Raw genomic sequence first — 19443 nt, forward strand, 5'->3', positions numbered from 1 at the left:
AGAGAGGGTAAAAAAGGGGGAGGGGTATGTCTGTATATTAAGAACAGTATACAGGTAAATATGAGGGATGATATTAATAATGGAGCTATGGATGAGGCAGAATCCCTATGGGTAGAGCTTCAAAGGGAAGGCACGGCGGGGAAGGTAATATTGGGCGTATGCTATAGGCCCCCCAACCAGAGGGAGGAGGGTGAGGCGGACCTCCTTTTACAGATAGGATTGGCAGCAAGGATGGGAAATGTCATTATAATGGGGGACTTTAATTATCCAGATATAGACTGGGCAGAAGGAACCGCGCACTCAGCCAAGGCTAGGCAGTTCCTAAATGTTTTGAAGGACAATTTCATGGGTCAGATGGTGAATGCACCGACAAGAAACAATGCGGTACTTGACCTACTGATTAGCAACGATACAGACCTGATCACGGATATAGAAATACGGGACAACTTAGGAAACAGTGACCATAGGTCAATAAGTTTCAGTATTAATTACAGTAATAGGAAGCTGAGGGGTAATATAAGGACCCTGAATTTCAAAAGAGCCAATTTCCCTAAACTGCGCTTGCTGCTAGAAAATATCAATTGGGATAGAACCCTGGGAACAAAGAACACGGAGGAAAAATGGGAGTGCTTCAAGAGCATACTAAACAGGGGGATTGGCCAGTGCATTCCAAAGGGAAATAAATTTAAAAGAGCAAAAATAAACCCTGGGTGGCTAAACTCCAACATAAAAATGTATATTAGAGCTAAAGAAAAGGCCTTCAAAAAATACAAGACTGAGGGGTCATTGGCAGCATTTAAGCATTACAAAGAGTGTAATAAGAAATATAAAGATGAAATCAGGGCGGCTAAAATAGAACACGAGAGACATAAAGCGGAGGAGAGTAAAAAGAACCCCAAGAAGTTCTTTAAGTATATAAACAGTAAGAAAGCGAGGCCAGAACACATTGGCCCCATAAAAGATGATAAAGGAAATATGGCCACTGAGGACAGAGAAAAGGCGGAAGTGTTAAATCATTTCTTCTCTTCAGTCTTCACAAAAGAATCGGGGGGCTACACAAACCCAGCTTGTAAGGCCGAACTAAATAATACACCTCAGGAAGTGCCGCCATGGTTAACAGAAGATAGACTTAGAGCTAAACTAGAGAAACTTAACATAAATAAATCCCCGGGACCAGATGGCTTGCACCCGAGGGTTCTTAATGAGCTCAGCCAGGTGATTGCCAGACCATTATTCTTGATCTTTAAGGATAGTTTACAGACGGGTATGGTGCCAGCTGATTGGAAAAAAGCCAACGTGGTACCAATATTTAAGAAGGGGCCGAGATATATCCCGGGTAACTATAGGCCGGTCAGCCTAACATCTGTAGTCTGCAAAATTTTGGAGGGGATGTTAAGGGACCACATACAAGACTTTAGTAATGAAAATGGTATTATAAGTAGTAATCAGCATGGATTCATGAAAAATCGTTCGTGCCAAACCAATCTATTAACCTTCTACGATGAAGTGAGCAGCCACCTAGATAAAGGTAAGCCTGTGGATGTGGTATATCTGGACTTTGCAAAGGCCTTTGACACCGTTCCCCACAAACGATTACTGTACAAACTAAGGAAGGTAGGTATGGATCAGAAGGTGAGTACCTGGATAGAGAACTGGCTCCAGGGGAGAGTACAGAGGGTGGTGATTAATGGGGAGTACTCGGATTGGGCGGGTGTGGAAAGTGGGGTCCCCCAGGGTTCTGTCCTGGGACCAATCCTGTTTAATTTGTTCATAAATGATCTAGAGGAGGGTATATCGAGTACAATCTCAGTATTTGCAGATGATACTAAACTAGGCATGCCAATATCTTCTATGCAGGATGTGGAAACCTTGCAAGCAGACCTGAACAAAATAACGGGGTGGGCAACTACATGGCAGATGAGGTTTAATGTTGATAAATGTAAAGTAATGCACTTGGGGGCCAGAAACCAGAAAGCAAGCTACTCACTAGGGGGGGAACCTCTGGGTGAGTCTAGGATGGAAAAGGACTTAGGGGTACTGGTAGACAACAAGCTTGGCAGTGGCATGCAATGCCAAGCCGCCGCAAGCAAAGCCAACAGAATACTGGGATGTATAAAAAAGGGGATTCACTCCAGAAATAAAGAGATTATTCTCCCACTCTACAAGACTCTGGTCCGGCCACATCTGGAGTATGCTGTCCAGTTCTGGGCACTGGTCCTCAGGAAGGATGTGCTGGAACTGGAGAAAGTCCAGAGAAGGGCAACAAAAATAATTAGGGGAATGGAGGACATCAGCTATGAGGAAAGACTACAAGCACTGAACCTTTTCTCTCTGGAGAAAAGACGATTGAGGGGGGATATGATATCAATGTACAAATACTGTACTGGTGACCCGAGCATAAGGAACAAACTATTCAGAGAAAGGAGATACAATAAGACACGTGGCCACTCACTAAAACTAGAGGAAAGGCGGTTTAACCTTAAAGTGCGTAAGGGGTTCTTCACTGTAAGAGCGGTAAGGATGTGGAATTCTCTTCAACAAGCAGTCGTATCAGCAGGGAGCATTGATAGTTTCAAAAAACTATTAGATGGACACCTTAAAGACCACAACATACAGGGGTATACAATGTACAGTTAAAAGCAAACACACACACACATCATAGGTTGAACTGGATGGACTGTTGTCTTTTTTCAACCTCACTAACTATGTAACTATGTAACTATGTAGCTGTAATCGCAGCAAAAGGTGGCGCTACAAAGTATTAACTTAAGGGGGCTGAATAATTTTGCACGCCCAATTTTTCAGTTTTTTTATTTGTTAAAAAAAGTTTGAAATATCCAATAAATTTCATTCCACTTCATGATTGTGTCCCACTTGTTGTTGATTCTTCACAAAAAATTACAGTTTTATATCTTTATGTTTGAAGCCTGAAATGTGGCAAAAGGTCGCAAAGTTCAAGGGGGCCGAATACTTTCGCAAGGCACTGTATATATATATATATATCAATAAAAAGAAAAGAGAAGGCGCCTGGCCCTTTAAATAAAAGATTTTTGAACCTGCTGCCCTTTTAATTGTAATAAAACAATAAATAGGTATATATCATAGGTAAAAAGGCGCTGGTAATCTTAATATATCACGCGTTATAAAAATTAATAGGTGATTTAAAGTGTAATATATGTGATTAAAAATTGCTACAAATATATATATGATCTTGCACCAATAGTAGATCATATATATATTTGTAGCAATTTTTAATCACATATATTACACTTTAAATCACCTATTAATTTTTATAACGCGTGATATATTAAGATTACCAGCGCCTTTTTACCTATGATATATATATATATATATATATATACATATATATATATATATATATATATATATATATATATATATATATATATATATATACACATACATGCGTTACCTCTTCTTCTCTTCAGACCTGCAAGACCTGGTTGTGATTCCACAGCATACTGCCCCAGATAAAGCTGATGAGGAACTTGAAGCCCTTTATGATGTATTTTTGAACGTCATGGAACACTGGCGCTGTAATGTAAGTAAGAAACAATTATTCTGATATTTAAAAAAAAAAGCAGATCCAACTCCAATGAAGCCGCTAAATATACCAGTGAAACACATACTTCTATATAAATAGTTTTAACTGATAAAATATTTGCTATTCTGTTCGCTACATAGCTATAAACTAGACTTTTATGAAAATCACTTCACTGGTGAGGGTCTCCCTGTGTTCCACCTCTCCAGTAATCCTGCCTTAAAATTTCCTCCTTTTGCTCCTGGTGCCTGAAACATGTCAGGACGACAGCACTTTTCAACGTGGATTTGTTCACATATAATCTCTCGCTCTGAACCAATTCTTGTTTTTGGGTATAAGGACTGCAGATTGTGTGCAGCGTATACACTATGTTGGTTCAGATTCTTATTTGACCATGCTCCATTATACCACGCCCAATATTCAGGACAATGTAGCGATGCCCATTCTCACATGTCTTTTCTGTCTGCCGATGTCCCTTTTTTCAAATTCCAAAGTTAAGCCCCGTATACACGCTACGAATTTCCGCCGACCGGTGGTCCGTCTTTTGTCCAGAGTGGTGTCTGTTGGTTGGAATGTGCTCTATACTGCACACAAATTTTTCCGTACTACAGAATTCTACTTCAGAAGTGATGTCATGTGTTGGATTGTTTTGTATGTGTTCTTTCATCTCTGAGCATGCCTAGTCTTGCTCATAAGATTTTCCCCCGTCGAAATCTGTAAAATGAGACAAAAATCGGACGTGTGTTGACGGAGGACAAAAATTTTAATGCCTGCACATCAGGATTTTGTCAGGCGAAAAGTTGTAGTCGGCTGTCGAAAGCACCATACTAACAAGCCGAAAATCGGCAGATCGGTCGTCGAACGAAATTTCCCTTCCGAATTTCTTATCATGTGTACGGGGCTTTAGGAGGCTTGGTTCAGATACGCTTTAACTAGTTGTGTTTTTTTTTGGCTTATTTCACTGTCTGTTACGAACAGAATCCTAATCACACTTAGAAATTTCTAGAGTTACATTTTAATGTAGAATTTGTCTTCTATAGAATGGTGAAGCATTAGAACCTCTGTCAGTACTGGAAATGTAATATATTACAGTTGTCAAAGAACAATAAGCGAGAGGAAATCCTCAATTGGGGACAACTTTTCTGGAAACGGATATCTAAGAATATTTCTCTTCATTTGAGAGAGATTTTTCCTCACTTATTTTCCCAGGACAGGAAATGAGGGAAAATCTCCCCAATGGAACACAGATAGCAAAAAAAAAAAAAAAAAAAACAACACACTCTACACTCTATATACTCTATATATGTGAGTTTTACTTCACGTGGCAACAATATATATTTTTTTTTTTTTTAGAATCTACTCAGAAATGATTTTCTCTTCTTTATATTTATAACAGAATCTGGTTTTTATGGGAGACTTTAACGCTGGATGCAATTACCTCTCTAAGAAGAAGAGGCGCGCTCTCCGCTTGTATAGTGATCTAAACTTTCACTGGCTGATTGGGGATGACATTGACACTACAGTGAGAGAAAGCACAAAGTGTCCCTATGACAGGTGAGAAAGGGAAATATATACAGTATTGAGAAGGTAGATGAGAGCCAGGACCAGCCTTAGACACATGATGCAATTACCTTAGAGGCCAGATGTCTGCTACTGTGGTGGCATTAGGACAATATGTCTGTACTTGTGCCCTCCAATTATCTCCTCCAAAATTCCACACAATTGTGACCATACACTCACCAGCCACTTTATTTAGGTACACCTGTTCCATTGCTTGGTAACACAAATTGCTAATCAGCCAATCACACGGCAGCAACTCAATGCATGTAGGCATCTAAATGTGGTAAAGACGACTTGCTGAATTTCAAACCGAGCATCAGAATGGGGAAGAAAGGGGATTTAGGTGACTTTGAATGTGGCATGGTTGTTGGTGCCAGACGGGCTGGTCTGAGTATTTCAAAAACTGCTGATCTACTGGGGTTTTCACACATCACCATCTCAAGGGTTTACAGAGAATCGTCCGAAAAAAAGAAAATATTTAGAAAGCGGCAGCTGTGTGGACGAAAATGCCTTGTTTAAGTCGGAGGTCAGAGGAGAATGGGCAGATTGGTTTGAGGTGATAGAAAGTCAACGGTGACTCAAATAACCTCTCCTTACAACCAAGGTATGCAGAATACCATCTTTGAATGCACAACACATCGAACCTTGAAGCAGATGGGTACAGTAGCAGTACACCACACGAGTGTCGCTCATGTCCGCTAAGAACAGGAAACTGAGGCTACAATTCACACAGGCTCCCCAAAATTGGACAATAGAAGATTGGAAAACCGTTTCGGGGTCTGATAAGTCTCCATTTCAGCTGAGACATTCAGATGGTAGGGGCAGAATTTGGCGTAAACAACATGAAAGCATGGATCCATCCTGTCTTGTATCAATGGTTCAGGCTGGTGGTGGTGGTGGTATAATGGTTTGGGGGATATTTTCTTGGCACACTTTAGGCCCCTTAGTACCAACTGAACATCATTTAGAACACCACGGCCTACCTGAGTATTGTTGCTGACCTTTTCCATCACTTTATGACTACAGTGTACCCATCTTCTGGTGGCTCCTTCCAGCAGGATAATGCCCCATGTCACAAAGCTCAAATCATCTCACCACTGCTTTCTTCAACATGACAATGACATCACTGTACTCCAATGGCCTCCACACTCACCAGATCTCAATCCAATAGAGCACCTTTGGTATGTGGTGGAACGGGAGATTCGCATCATGGATGTGCAGCCGACAAATCTGCAGCAACTGCATGATGCTATCATATCAGTATGGACCAAAATATTTGAAGAATGTTTCCAACACCTTGTTTAATCCATGCCAAGAAGAATTAGGGCAATTTTGAAGGCAAAAGGGGGTCCAACCTGGTACTACCAAAGTGTACCTAATAACGTGGCCAGTGAGTATATATTGTACAATACAGTCTGCTTTAAACCTGTATTAAAGAAGAAAAGTTGTGACTGCATACCGTCCCTTAAATGCTAGTTGCCTGCCTGTAAAGCTGGATTAGTAGTGTTAGTAATTTCTGAGTCACTGACCTAGAACGTATGTAAGGTAGGAGTTAAAACTTCATTGTGACTTTTCTGATCTGCATACTCATTCCCACTCAGTGACTCAAAACCCTAAAGTAATTGAGTGTGTGTGACAGCCAGGCAATTAGCAAGAGGAAGCCTGCAAGGGTAGCCTTGGCATATTTCTCAGTACAGGTTCATTTAAGGAAGAGGTGGAATTAGTAACCTATAGGGTTACAGGACAATAAGGCTAGGTTTTTACATATGTTCAGGTTGGAAATGCTTGCATTATCGCACGTGTTCAGGACCCACACAGAAGCGTGCTTCTCTTTAGCTGATGCACGGGGCTGCCATTATTTGTTAATGGCACCTCCATGCTTGGGCACCCGTGCCTGTTTTGCATACGCTTAAAACTGCATAGTGCCAGGGCATCATGCCATTTCACGCAGCACTTTTTTTAAAAAAAAGATTGGGGACTTCTTTACCCATGTATTCTCCCGGGTACAACAGCCCATTCAAAATAATGGGTTGCAGTACCTGCGGCATGTGTGTAAACCTATGGTAATGCATCATTAAAAATGTGGAGTTTCACTTGGTTGGATTAGCTCAGAGGAAGGGGCTGTGTCCCCCAAAATGCGTTAGCCTACCAACTGTGGTGTACATGGTCAGATAGTGTCGCCTCATGGCTGGAATTGATTTCTTACATGCTTGTTTCTTACTATGTTTGTGGGTATACTGATGACTTTTGCTTCAATAAACAATGTGGTGGTAATGCACTAGGCGTTTGCACCCTCCTGTATGTTTTTTGCAGTGTTGAAGATTACCGGATCTGAGGAGGGCTACATCTGGCAAAGCATTAAGCCCCGTTCACACCTGAGTGATTTTCTGCTTGAAGCTTGTAGTTCTAAAATGATCAACAAGTCAAATCCTGTTCATTTCAATGGCCCCTGTTCACATCTGAGCATTCTGTCGCCTGAAGCAAAAGGCCTGTCGCTCCAAAAAGCACATGAGCTTCTTTTTTGGCAGATTACAAGTGTTTTTGGCCCCATAGACTTCAATAGAAATGCCTGACTTGATTGCTTTGAGCTTCATGCACACTGGAAATTTACAAAACGTCAGTAGAAAGTTGTAGCTGTAGACTGAGTTTTCAGCTTTTTTTTTTGCAGCAACGTTTTTCTGCTTTTCTTAGCTCTTTTTCAGCTGTAGCATTTTTAAGCTTTTTTATAACAAAACTATACTCCAAAAAAAGCTTATAACTCAAAAACCTTAATAAAAGCGTTTTTTGGTGTTTTTCAGCTTTTTTCAGAGTTAGAGCATTTTTAAAGCTGAAAAACGACTCCTAAAACCCACTACTTCTGGGTTTTTTCCAGCCAGAAAACATCCCTGCCAAAAACTGCTGATAACAGCCTTTGTGTGCATGGACACATAGGATAACATGCTGGGGAGTTTACTGGCTGCAGAAAAAAACGTCTGACGCCAAAAACAGCCGCTGTAAAAACGTCCAGTGTGCATTAGGCCTTACAAGCGTTTTTCCCTCGTTTTCTACTCAAACAGCAGCTCTCCCCCCTCTAATTTTCTCTCCCTCTCCTCCCCTGGTGCTTTCTATTGGATAAACAAAAATGCCTGAAGCTGTAAAAGACTTGCAATATGCTTATAAAATGCTTTAAAAATGCTTGTAAAAAGCTATACTCAGGTGTGAATGGAGCCTTACAGTGATACCATTGGATGCATTATTGCCTGAATGCGGGAGTAACATCTACTTAAAGAGGTTGTAAACTCGTTTCAATTTTTTTTTTTACAACCTGAAAGACAAACGCATAATGAGCTAGTATGCATCGCATACTAGCTCATTATGAAATACTTACCTTACAACGAGCCCCCGCCGTGCCGCTCACTCACCTGTATGACGGGCGACATGTTCAGTCGCCCGTCTTCCGGGATCGCGCCATCCGGCCATCTGTTTGGCCGGACCCGCGGTGACGTCACTCCTGCGCACGCGCGCGGGAGCCGACGGTCACGGCACGGGACTCTGAAGGAACGGCACCAGCGGCCGTTCCTTCAGAGCGCATGCGCCAGTGACGTCACTGGCTGCATGTAAGGTAAATATCTCCTAAACTGTACATGTTTAGAAGATATGTACAGTACCTATAGGTAAGCCTTAATATAGGCTTACCTATAGGTAAAAGTTACAGAGGAGGGGTTACTTCCTCTTTAAGGCATGCTAAAATGGCATCACAGTCAAAATTACTGCATTTAATGATAGCATGGTTTAAGCAATAAATAGTATATCTTAAAGTGGTCCTTTCAGTAAGTACAAGAGTGTGCAAATAAGATCCTTATGTCACAATATACAGTCAGTTTAATTTTTTACAAACACTACCTATTTTTATTAAAAAACAGTCCTTCAGCTACAGTCAAGTGATTTTTGCCTAGGCTCAGATGATGTCATAAGTAATCTGCAGGCAGGAGAAAGCATATTTTTCAGTCTCTAACTTTTGTTACTTTTCTTCTCCAGGATAGTGGTGTACGGTGAGGAATTGGCAAATTTGGTGAATTCTGCTGGAATTTACAATTTTACAAAGGAGTTGGGACTCACAGAGGATGAGGTATGAAGTGAAGATGAGGAGACAGTCATGACTTTATGAGATCAATAAAGTATGTGCAGACACATTTAGGGGACTATGGTTTAGGTTTTGGATAGGGTGTAGACGGTTTAGTTTGAATAGCACTTTTTCATTGCTGGAGGGAAATTTACCCTCACATCCTGTCCTCAAAAAGATGAGAAATCTCTCCAATGGCAGCAATAAATCCTGTTAGAGATTCTAACCTTTACTTGTTTTATTTAAACCAAACCTTTTTGGGCACTCCACCTAAAGTGGGCTTACACACAGTGTCAGTAACCATATTTAAGACTGGGTTCACTCTGTTGCGTGTCACCCTTTCAGGTGTGAATCAGATCCGAATTATTGCCTGTATTTGGACCTGAAACTGAGCCAAAGATGCACAGGACCCTTTTCCAGTGTGCTCCGCAGCCACCCCGGAGGTGTGTGAACTGGCTCCATTAACAGCCGGTCACAGTCTCCTGTCATGCAAATTGGATGTGTGGAAACCCGCATCCAATTCGCATCAGTGTGAACCCAGCCCTAGTGTAAACTAGTAACTGTGCAAAATCAACCTTCTGATTCATTAATTTTCAATAGAAAGGCAATACAGTATATAAGGAACATGCTTGTTACAGCCATTCTATGGGCTAGGCATAGCTGAGATATCTATTGGTTCACTAAGGTCCAGTAATAGCAATTAATTACTAAACCTGTGTGCCACAAAACACTATGTTAAAGTTTAAAATAAAAAACGATAAATGAAAAAACAATAAATAAATGAAAAAACAATAAATAAACGATATATGAAAACTTGCTGCCACCCATCAAGTGTGAAAACACTTAAAGCAACAGTAAATGTGAAATGTAGGGGGCGCTAGTGATAACCAAATTAACTATCTATTCAATTTGTCAATTTGATAAATTAATGAAAATATAGCACTACAATTAATAAATTATGTGATCCAAGAAATAAATGTGAACAAAACCAAAAAATCTACAATTAACATAGAAATGTGCATACTCTTACATTGTAAGTTCTAATGAGCAGGGTCCTCTGATTCCTTTTATACTAAATTGTATTGTAACTGTAATGTCTGCCTTCATTTTGTAAAGTGCTGTGAAAACTGTTGGCGCTTTATAAATCCTGTATAATAATAATCAAACCCTTCTGATTGTGAACAATCATAGGATCAGTGAATACCACCACAATTTAGTGCAAAAGAAAGGAATTATCATAAGAATGTACTATAGTACATAAATTCATTCAACTTAAATCTTTCTTTGCACACCATGCAAAAACACCTAGTGCCTAGTGCGCACACTAAACACTCCACAGTGACCACTTCAAAAGTAGTCAGTATGCACTTGGTTCCACTTCACCTAATTCCAAGAAGGAACCAGCCTTGGCAATTATAGGATACTCCTTCAATACACCTCACACATGTAACCAAATGGCCTAGGAGAAGAAAGGGTCCTTTCACGCGGGCTTTCCACCCGGTGGACTTAGTTTTGCTCAGCGGCTGATCCCGGCTGAGCAGGCTGGTGACAGGTTAGTCTCCACTCTGTGCTGAGATGGACCTGTCAGATCCCTGTTCTCCTCTATGGGAGATCGAATGAAAATGGACTCAAAAATGGACTGCCTGTTCGTTTTCATCTGATCTGATCCTCCAGACCGATGGAAAGTTGGATCGGATAGCAGCGGGTGTCAGCGGGCATGTCACCGCTAACATCCACCACTCTATCGAGATACATGGAGCATCTGATCAGGTCCACCTGAAAAACTGACAGGCGGACCTGATAGGAAAGTCCATGTGAAAGGGGCCAAAATGTTCTCATAGTGTGGTAAGTTTTATTAATAAAAGCATAAAGGACGTAAAAAACAGAAAAATGGCCTCTTACATTAATCAGAGAAATCTGGCACTAAATAATGTAAGAGCTGATACATCTGTTTTTTATGTCCTTTATTCTTTTATAAATAAACTTACCACACTATGAGAATATTTTTTCCTTTCCTACGTTGTGGAAATGAAGATTCAAGTTGGATGAATTTACAGTATGGACTATATTTCATTCCTTTAAGAGTTCTCTTCTTTTGCACTAAATTGTGGTAATATTCACTGATCCTATCGTTGTTCCCAATCAGAAGGGTTTGAATATGCAAATTTTTTATGTATATACCTGTAGATTATTTGGTTTTGTTCATATTTATTTTCTGGATCACATACTTTATGAATTGTAGACCTATATTTTCATTAATTTATAAAATTAAATGAGGCACATATTGTATAGCTAATTATTGAAAATATGACTGTTTATGCCATATTTAAGGAGAGTGATCATATGAAGCCATTTATTATCACATAGTTGTTTGCAGACACAATTGCCAGCAAAAATTGTTCAGGATACAAAGTAAAATTCACAGGTCACCTCCAAAAAAATACAGGCTGCTCTGGAAGAAGAAGGTGTGGTTGATTTTAAGGAGCACAATACAAGGATACTGAAAAAAAATGAGCCGCATTGTTGCGTACCTGGTAGGTAGAGCCTGGTTTATGCAGAGGAAGGCTTCTCTTACACCTCTGGTTAGGGGCACCTGGTAGAGTATACAGGTGGTGCAGGAGTGCAGAGTTGCACGAGTGCCAGTAGACGTGCTAGCTGCTGGGCTCCTGGTTAAGTAGGATGCCAGATGGCAGCAGATATCCCAGTAGTAGATGGACAGGTGTTTGCAACTTGGTAGCTCCAAATGGATTGGAACATAAGCAGAGTCAGTCAAGCAGGGCCATGCACAGAGCGATCAGGTCAGGTACAGATGTGAAGACAGGAGAATAGTTAAAGAACAAGCTGGGGTTGATGCTGGTGGAGAGCAGGAATAGTCATGAGCAAGCCGGATCAGTATTTCAAGAGCAGATGCAGGTAACAGGGAACAGGACAATCACAGAACACTGTAGACGAGATAGCACTGATCCTGGGTTCTGATCCAGTTAAATTGCCCATTTAGTGCCCCCATCCGCCACAGGATGCGCGGCGCACAATTGTGCGAGCATGCGCACATTCGTTCGTATATTGGTGGGTGTGCGCAGATGCGGGTGCACGTTAGCACGTGCTAACGCACTATTTCTTTGGGATGTAGAGCAAAAAAGTTCCCCTATGGGTGGGATTTTTGAGGCAGAGACCAGGACTTGAGTCATTAGAGTAACAAGTTTTATTGTTTGGTGATTTTATAGGTAATTCATACAAAATAATATAAATGATAATACATATAGAATAAACCACATGGAAAACTAAAAAAACATGGAAGAAAACATGGTCATAGATACGTCTCTGGTAGGGAGAACTGTCTGAGATATCTGGAAGGGACCAGACGCGTTTCGGTTTTGCTTTTTTCAATAGTCCAACAAAGAGAGACAGATCTCAGACAAAATGGAAAGGTTCTCAGTGTGACAAACTGGAAAAGACCATGTGGAAAATTAAAATCCTATCGGAGTGTGGACTCACAATGCCAAAAGGCCGCCATTTGATCTGTACTTATTTATGATTTACTAACGGAATGGGGTTGTTAGGAAGATCCCCTAAAGTTGAGTTTCTGAGTGGTAAAATACTGAGTGAGAGGGTAGGATAACCCCACTGAGCGCGCCGCCATTACTCCTGTACTAAGGATCGGTAAGAAAACGTGTCCTATTGGTGGACCTCATACTGGAGAAACCTTACATACTCTATTACACCAAGGGCAATGTGAAGACAAGCACTACTCCACTTACAGCCACGACATCCCTCAATACGGACCTCCCTTTTTTGGGATCCTTGTGGTGAAACAAGATTGGGGAATCAGAACCGCTCCCTACCAGAGACGTATCTATAACCATGTTTTCTTCCATGTTTTTTTAGTTTCCCATGTGGTTTATTCTATATGTATTATCATTTATATTATTTTGTATGAATTACCTATAAAATCACCAAACAATAAAACTTGTTACTCTAATGACTCAAGTCCTGGTCTCTGCCTCAAAAATCCCACCCATAGGGGAACTTTTTTGCTCTACATTACATAGAGGGATGATGGCAGTATCCAGGATAAAGCACTGAACCCGAATAACTTTTTTGCCTATTTCTTTGGGAGGTTCGGGGAACAGGGACTTGCCTGTGGGCATTAACCTGTCTTCTGACAGAGCCTTCCTGACACACATGGTCAAGTTGCCAGAAAGAAGCCTTTACTGTGCTAATGCCACAAAAAAGCCTGCTTACAATATGCCCGGCAACACCTTGACATGCCTCGTCTGACTTTTTTAGTAAAGGGTTCCTTCTGGCTACTTTTTCGTTCAAGCACACCACCGTTTTCCAGAGCAGCCTGTATTTTTCCTGAGGTTACCTGTGAGTATTTTTTTGTATCCTGAACAATACCTCTGGCAGTTTTGGCTGCAATTTTTCTTGATCTACCTGACCTTGGCTTGGTATCAAGAGATCCCTGAATTTTCCACTTCTTAATAAGTGATTGAAAAATGTAATTTTCAAGGCTTTGGATATCTTTTTATATCCTTTTCCATCTCCATAAAGTTCCATTACCTTGTTACACAGGTCTTTTAAAAAAAAAGCCACATATGTGGGAAATTAACCTTTAATTGCCATTTTAACCTGAGTGTGTCACCTTGTGTGTCTGTACCAAGGCCAAACATTCCAGGGTATGTCACCTTTTAATCAGGGCCATTTGGGTGATTTCTGTTATCATTATGATTGACAAAGGAGCCAAACAACTATGCGATAATAAATGGCTTCATAGGATCACTATCCTTGAATAAAAGTTTTTTTTCACATGATCAGTCATAGTATGTCATATCATATCATATGTTATCATATATGACAAAATTTCACGATTTCTGCCAGTGTAGGCAAACTTTTGAACACAGTTGTATATTTACATAGTGCAAGATGGCCCAATAAAACTAATTACTGGTTATCTGATAAGCCACATATTTTCAACTCTACTTCCTAATGTGGTACATTTTCCTATCTGCAATTTCTAGTAATTAAATAGTTGCCTTACTGTATCTCTGTAGGTGACAGATCAATTGTATCTCCATCCACCGTTTTATTTTTTGTATAATGATACTGAATGTTGTTTGCCTCTTCAGTGATCTCTTTTTGTGTTATCTTGCAGGCCCTTAAAGTCAGTGATCATTATCCAGTGGAGGCAGATCTTAACCTGAAATTTAGTGGTGCTCAAACTTTGCTTCCATCTGTTATCCTCATTGTTCTGAGTCTCTTAGCTGCTGAAGGAACAAAAACTGTACAATGAGGGTAAAGGAAATGTCCAGAAAAACGCAGAAACCACTTTCTTGCAAAAGAAACCTCAGGACCTCTATCTTCTGATGCTATTTTTTATGCTAACCTTATCCCATTGTGTGTAAAATAATGATGAAATGTGTAATTACTTTGTGGTATCTTATGACCTACAAGAGGAGCTAAGTCACTTAACATTTCTAACCACTGGCTTTCTCCTCTATCTGATTACTGCAGTTTTATATAGCTCTCAATATCCATGCTTATATCACTGTCCCCGGATTAAGTCTTCTGGATCTTCTGTTCCACAGAAAAACGTCATCAACAAAAGATGGGGTCCACGTCAAATATAGATCATGAGGTCTAATGACTTGGAAATAATAGCTGAAATTAATGTTAATGTAAGAATCACTGAAGGAACTTTCTGGAATCTGTGGGCAAAGATTGCCTAGATGGCTTTATTCTTGGACTGGTTCAGTTATAAAGCCTTTTTTTCCCTTTAGTTGCTTTGTTTTAGAGCTCCATTTCCACAATTCACATCTGGATTCTCCTGTTCATACAGTCTTCATAAGCTCTTCCAGTGCAATAACTTGGATACCCTCAGGAGTGTTTTTTGACATTTGAATCTTAAATAACATATATATTGTAAGTTCCACCCTCTCTACCTCTTCTCCAGGTGATTCAGAGAAAGACCTGCATACAGTATGTATCAGGAATAATGGGGCTACAACATCTTCTGTAGCATTAATACTTTCTCATGAAGTTATTCATAAAATCCTATACTTTGCTATGATAGTACTGTACTTTAATATTGTACACAAAGCTGATAAAATTGTTGTCTTTCTATCAATCTGTAACTGACGTCTAGGAGGTGTGACTGTGATGTCCTCCAGGGACATCTACTCTATCATGCTCCGCAGAAAGCTTGACTCCGTTGTTGGTAGATCTAATAGGCTCAAATCCTGAATGAACACTGAACAAATGTCAGAATTGGCGTTTTGGGTAACAAACAGTTGCTGGTAAAACTCTGCATGAGGTGATTAATACGAAAAAAATAATTGTTTCAAAAGAATTTATGCTTTAACAATAAAAATAAGTTTGCACAAAAAGGAAAGATTTTGTGTCATTTTTAGGTTATCTGAACAATCTACATATGGGAGTGTCATTTCATATTTCTAGGCCCAAATCTTTCAAAGGTATTTATCACACACATATAGAACCAGTAAGGACAGTGTCACAAGATTACTATTGATTTAGCAGAATGAACTATGGAGGGATAAATACAGGAGAAGCAATGTCAGGTAGGTAATCTGCCCAAGAGGCTATCCTGGAGTGTTTAAACCGTCTCCCCATAATTTATCAAACTTGTGGGGACAACAACCTTTAGCATATGTTGATTTTTCTCTGGTTAGAGTGTTATTAATGAATGTTAACCAAATAAAATTAGTCTGGGGCAAAGGAGCTATCTATTGCTGTACGATTAGCTTAGGGCCTAAAAATAAGCAGCAATGTATTAATATCTGAGTTGTGGGGGGGTATTGATTTCTCATCCATAAGGCCTAACAGGCATAACTTTGGGCCAAATTTGAAAGCACAGTAGTTTTTAGTAGATAGAATTTCCATTCAGTATCTACAGTATGTAACAGTATATGCAAAAAGGTGCAAGGAGAGGAGACAGCCTAAATCTCAGGCATGAAGCATCTTGGTGATTGCAAAATTGAAATTGTTTTTGGGCTGTGCAGTATGACCTGTGAAGTATGAACAATTGGGCCAGTTTTTGGAAAAGCTAGAGGGATATTTTGGAAAGCATTTCCAGTATATATGTCCACTGTTCTTATGTTAACCACTTAAGGACCGGAAAGTTTTACCCCTTAATGACCAGGCCATTTTTTGTGATATGGCACTGCATTACTTTAACTGAAAATTGCGCAGTCGTGTGATGCTGTACCCAAATAAACAATTTTTTTTATGCTATAAACAAAAAAGGAGCGAAAATTCTTAAAAAAAAAAAAACAATTTTTTTACTGCTATAAATCATATCCAATAAAAAATAATTTAAAAATCTAATATTTTTTTTCAGTTTAGGCCAATATGTATTCTGCCACATATGTATGGTAAAAAAATCCCAATAGGTGTATATTGATTGGTTTGCACAAAAGTTATTGTGTCTACAAACTAGGGGATAGATTTGTCTTTTTTTTTTTTTACTAGTTCTGGCAGTGATCAGCGATTTTTATCGGGACTGCAACATTGCGGTGTACAGATCGGACATCTAACTGACACTTTTGAGGGGACCAGTGACATTATTACAGTGATCAGTGCTAAAAATATGCACTGTTACTGTGCTAATGACACTGGCAGGGAAGAGGTTAATGCAATGGTGAGATCAAAGGGCTAAGTGTGCTCCTAGGGAGTGCTTTCTAACTGTGTGGGGGATGGACTTATTAGATGAACATAGAGATAAATAACAGGATTCCATGCGCTCATCTGTGACAGAACGGCGGTCTGCCTTGTTAACATAGGCAGACCTCTGTTCTGTCTCCATAGGGAGCGATCACGGGTGGCCGGCGGACATTGCGTCCACCGGACCCGCTGATTTGCTCCCCCTCTGGCCAATCACTGGCACACCACCACTGTCTATTACACAAAACAACGTACAGGTACGTTGTTTTGCGTAATAGAGCCGACCTGCAGCAGTAAAACTACGGCGGCTGATGGGTACGTGGTTAAATCACCTACGTTTTCTATTCAGTATTCAATAAATATATGAAAATTTACATCGTTGTATATACACGTCAAGGATACTGGAACAAAATTACAGTGAAAAAATGTATGATCAGGACTCCTGAACTATATAGATTTCCCACATTATCTTATTCACAAATAACCGTTAATATGTGTACAGTATATGTATATAAGAAGTGGACAAATACCCACTAAGCACAAAGAAGAAGAAAAAAGATCCACCAAAATATATCAGAGGAAAATAAACAAACCCAAGAACCTTACCGGAGTTAATAAAATAAAACCTCATGAATCATACAGGGTACCCCTTTGCTCAACTATTCCTTTGTAGCTAAGATATTAGGGTCTACCCTTGATCTATTTACGGGTTTTCAGTCACTGTTTAAGAGGAATACACCCACCTGTACCATATCTTCCTAAATTTCTTTGGGCATCCTCTAGCCTCATATGTCATCTCATAAAGTGTGATATCAGAGTTAACCAGTTTCTTCCAAGCTACCAATTCAAGGGTAGTAGTACGTATCCAGTTTATTAATTTTCTTACATAAAAGTACAGGAGCCTCAAAAATCTTAGTAGTGTTGTCCATTGTTTCATCTTCCAGGACCCCTAAAAGACAAACCAGAGGATTGCATATGTTTGGCAAATCAAATGTATTAGCTATAAATTCAGTAACTTTTGACTGCAAGGGTCTAGTTTTGGGACACCCCCACCGCGTGTGTATAAATGATCCCCTGACGGATTGGCAATCCATAACTTTAATAATAAAGATAAAGTAGGGCAAGTCGGGGTAACTTTTTTTTTTTTAAATCAGAAAATGTTAATTGTAAAAACCAATAGATACATATCAGAAAGATGTGAACATACAATGGTATATATTAACTCAATACAAGGTATAAGCAGGTAGCTAGGAAGAAAAAGAAAAGTGCATTACAATACAAACACCTTCCCTCTGCTTGAAAATCAAACTAACAAAGAATGGAATATACCCAGTCACGTAGGATGTACACAATAACTTAGCTTATTTAGCTATGAAAGGTGTGAATTGCCTCCCAGAACTCTAGGACCTCTCAAGAAAGTAAAAAAAAAAAAAATTACACAAAAAAAAAGGAAATAAAATTTGTTTAAAGGAAAAAAAAGGGAAAAAAAGAAAACCACACATGACCTCCATTATCACAATTATAGAAGGACTATTGTCCTCTGAACCAATCAGACCTATTTTCCCGTCAGTACCCTGGACTGAACCTAACCCTGGAGGTTTCTGTCCCTCACCAACTGGTGTGGTGCTAGGCCCCGGGACGTCCAACCATGGATGCCACATAGATTAAAATTTTCCGGGAACATTTCTATGTTAATTTCTCACGGATGAGAATATTGTTCACTTGTTCTATCCACTGTCCCCTGGTGGGTACCCGAGGAGCAATCCAACACCGAGCAATAAGCTTGCGAGCTGTATATAATAATTGTAGAACCGCTACATGAGCATGTGGAGTAAGAGATTCCTCCTCCAAGACGCCCAACAGGCAGACAACAGGGTCCCTCGGGAGTCTAAACATATACATCTGAGATATTGTGTCAATAACCTCGGTCCAATATTGAGTAAGCTTGGGGTATCTCCAAAGCATGTGGACAAGATCACCATGATCTCGTGTATGTTTTGGACAAAAAGGCATAGGTCTACGCCCCCATTTATAGTTTTAGTTGAACTGGGGTCAGGTATGCCCTATGAAGTAGGTAGAGATGGAAAAGATTATGTGAAGCCAAGACTGAAACTATCGGGGCCAAGACTAAGCATAACTCCCATCTTTAACCATAAATCCCACCCAAGTCTTTTTTCCACCCTTTACGACATGGTAAGGCAGAGAATTCCTGTATTGCAGAAAGAAGGATTGAGTAACTTCTAGAGATCATACTTTTTTTGTCCTTCACTAAATGACATCTTGCATGACAGGGTGATCAGTGAGGCACAAATTAGAAAAACGAGACTGAGAGTGAAGAGCATGTCTCAATTGTAAATATCTATAGAATTGATTTAGGGGAAGAGCAAATTCTAGTTGTGAGTCTGAGAATGATTTAAGAATTGTCCCTGTAAGTCATGGTAACTTTAAAAGAGCCTGCCTCTAGTGCTTCAATAAGAACATCCCTGGGGTACAAGTTAGTAATATGGATTTTCCCCATCAGGAGGTGAGCAAGCCGGGGTTG

At 39.9% G+C, this 19443-nt stretch overlaps 1 protein-coding gene across 1 annotated transcript in view; it reads left to right on the forward strand.

The window, feature by feature from the left end:
• LOC309560572 (uncharacterized protein) overlaps positions 1-19443 on the forward strand; it is an 89090-nt gene that overhangs the window by 43545 nt on the left and 26102 nt on the right. Inside the window, exons 6-9 of the mRNA XM_082264197.1 lie at positions 3450-3562; positions 4959-5116; positions 9140-9230; positions 14377-14505. Coding sequence (XP_082120323.1) covers positions 3450-3562; positions 4959-5116; positions 9140-9230; positions 14377-14505 — 491 coding nt within the window. The remainder of the gene's footprint in view (positions 1-3449; positions 3563-4958; positions 5117-9139; positions 9231-14376; positions 14506-19443) is intronic.

The sequence above is a fragment of the Pelophylax lessonae genome, assembly GCF_965119305.1.
Source record: "Pelophylax lessonae genome assembly, chromosome: 7".
Lineage (NCBI taxonomy): Eukaryota > Metazoa > Chordata > Amphibia > Anura > Ranidae > Pelophylax > Pelophylax lessonae.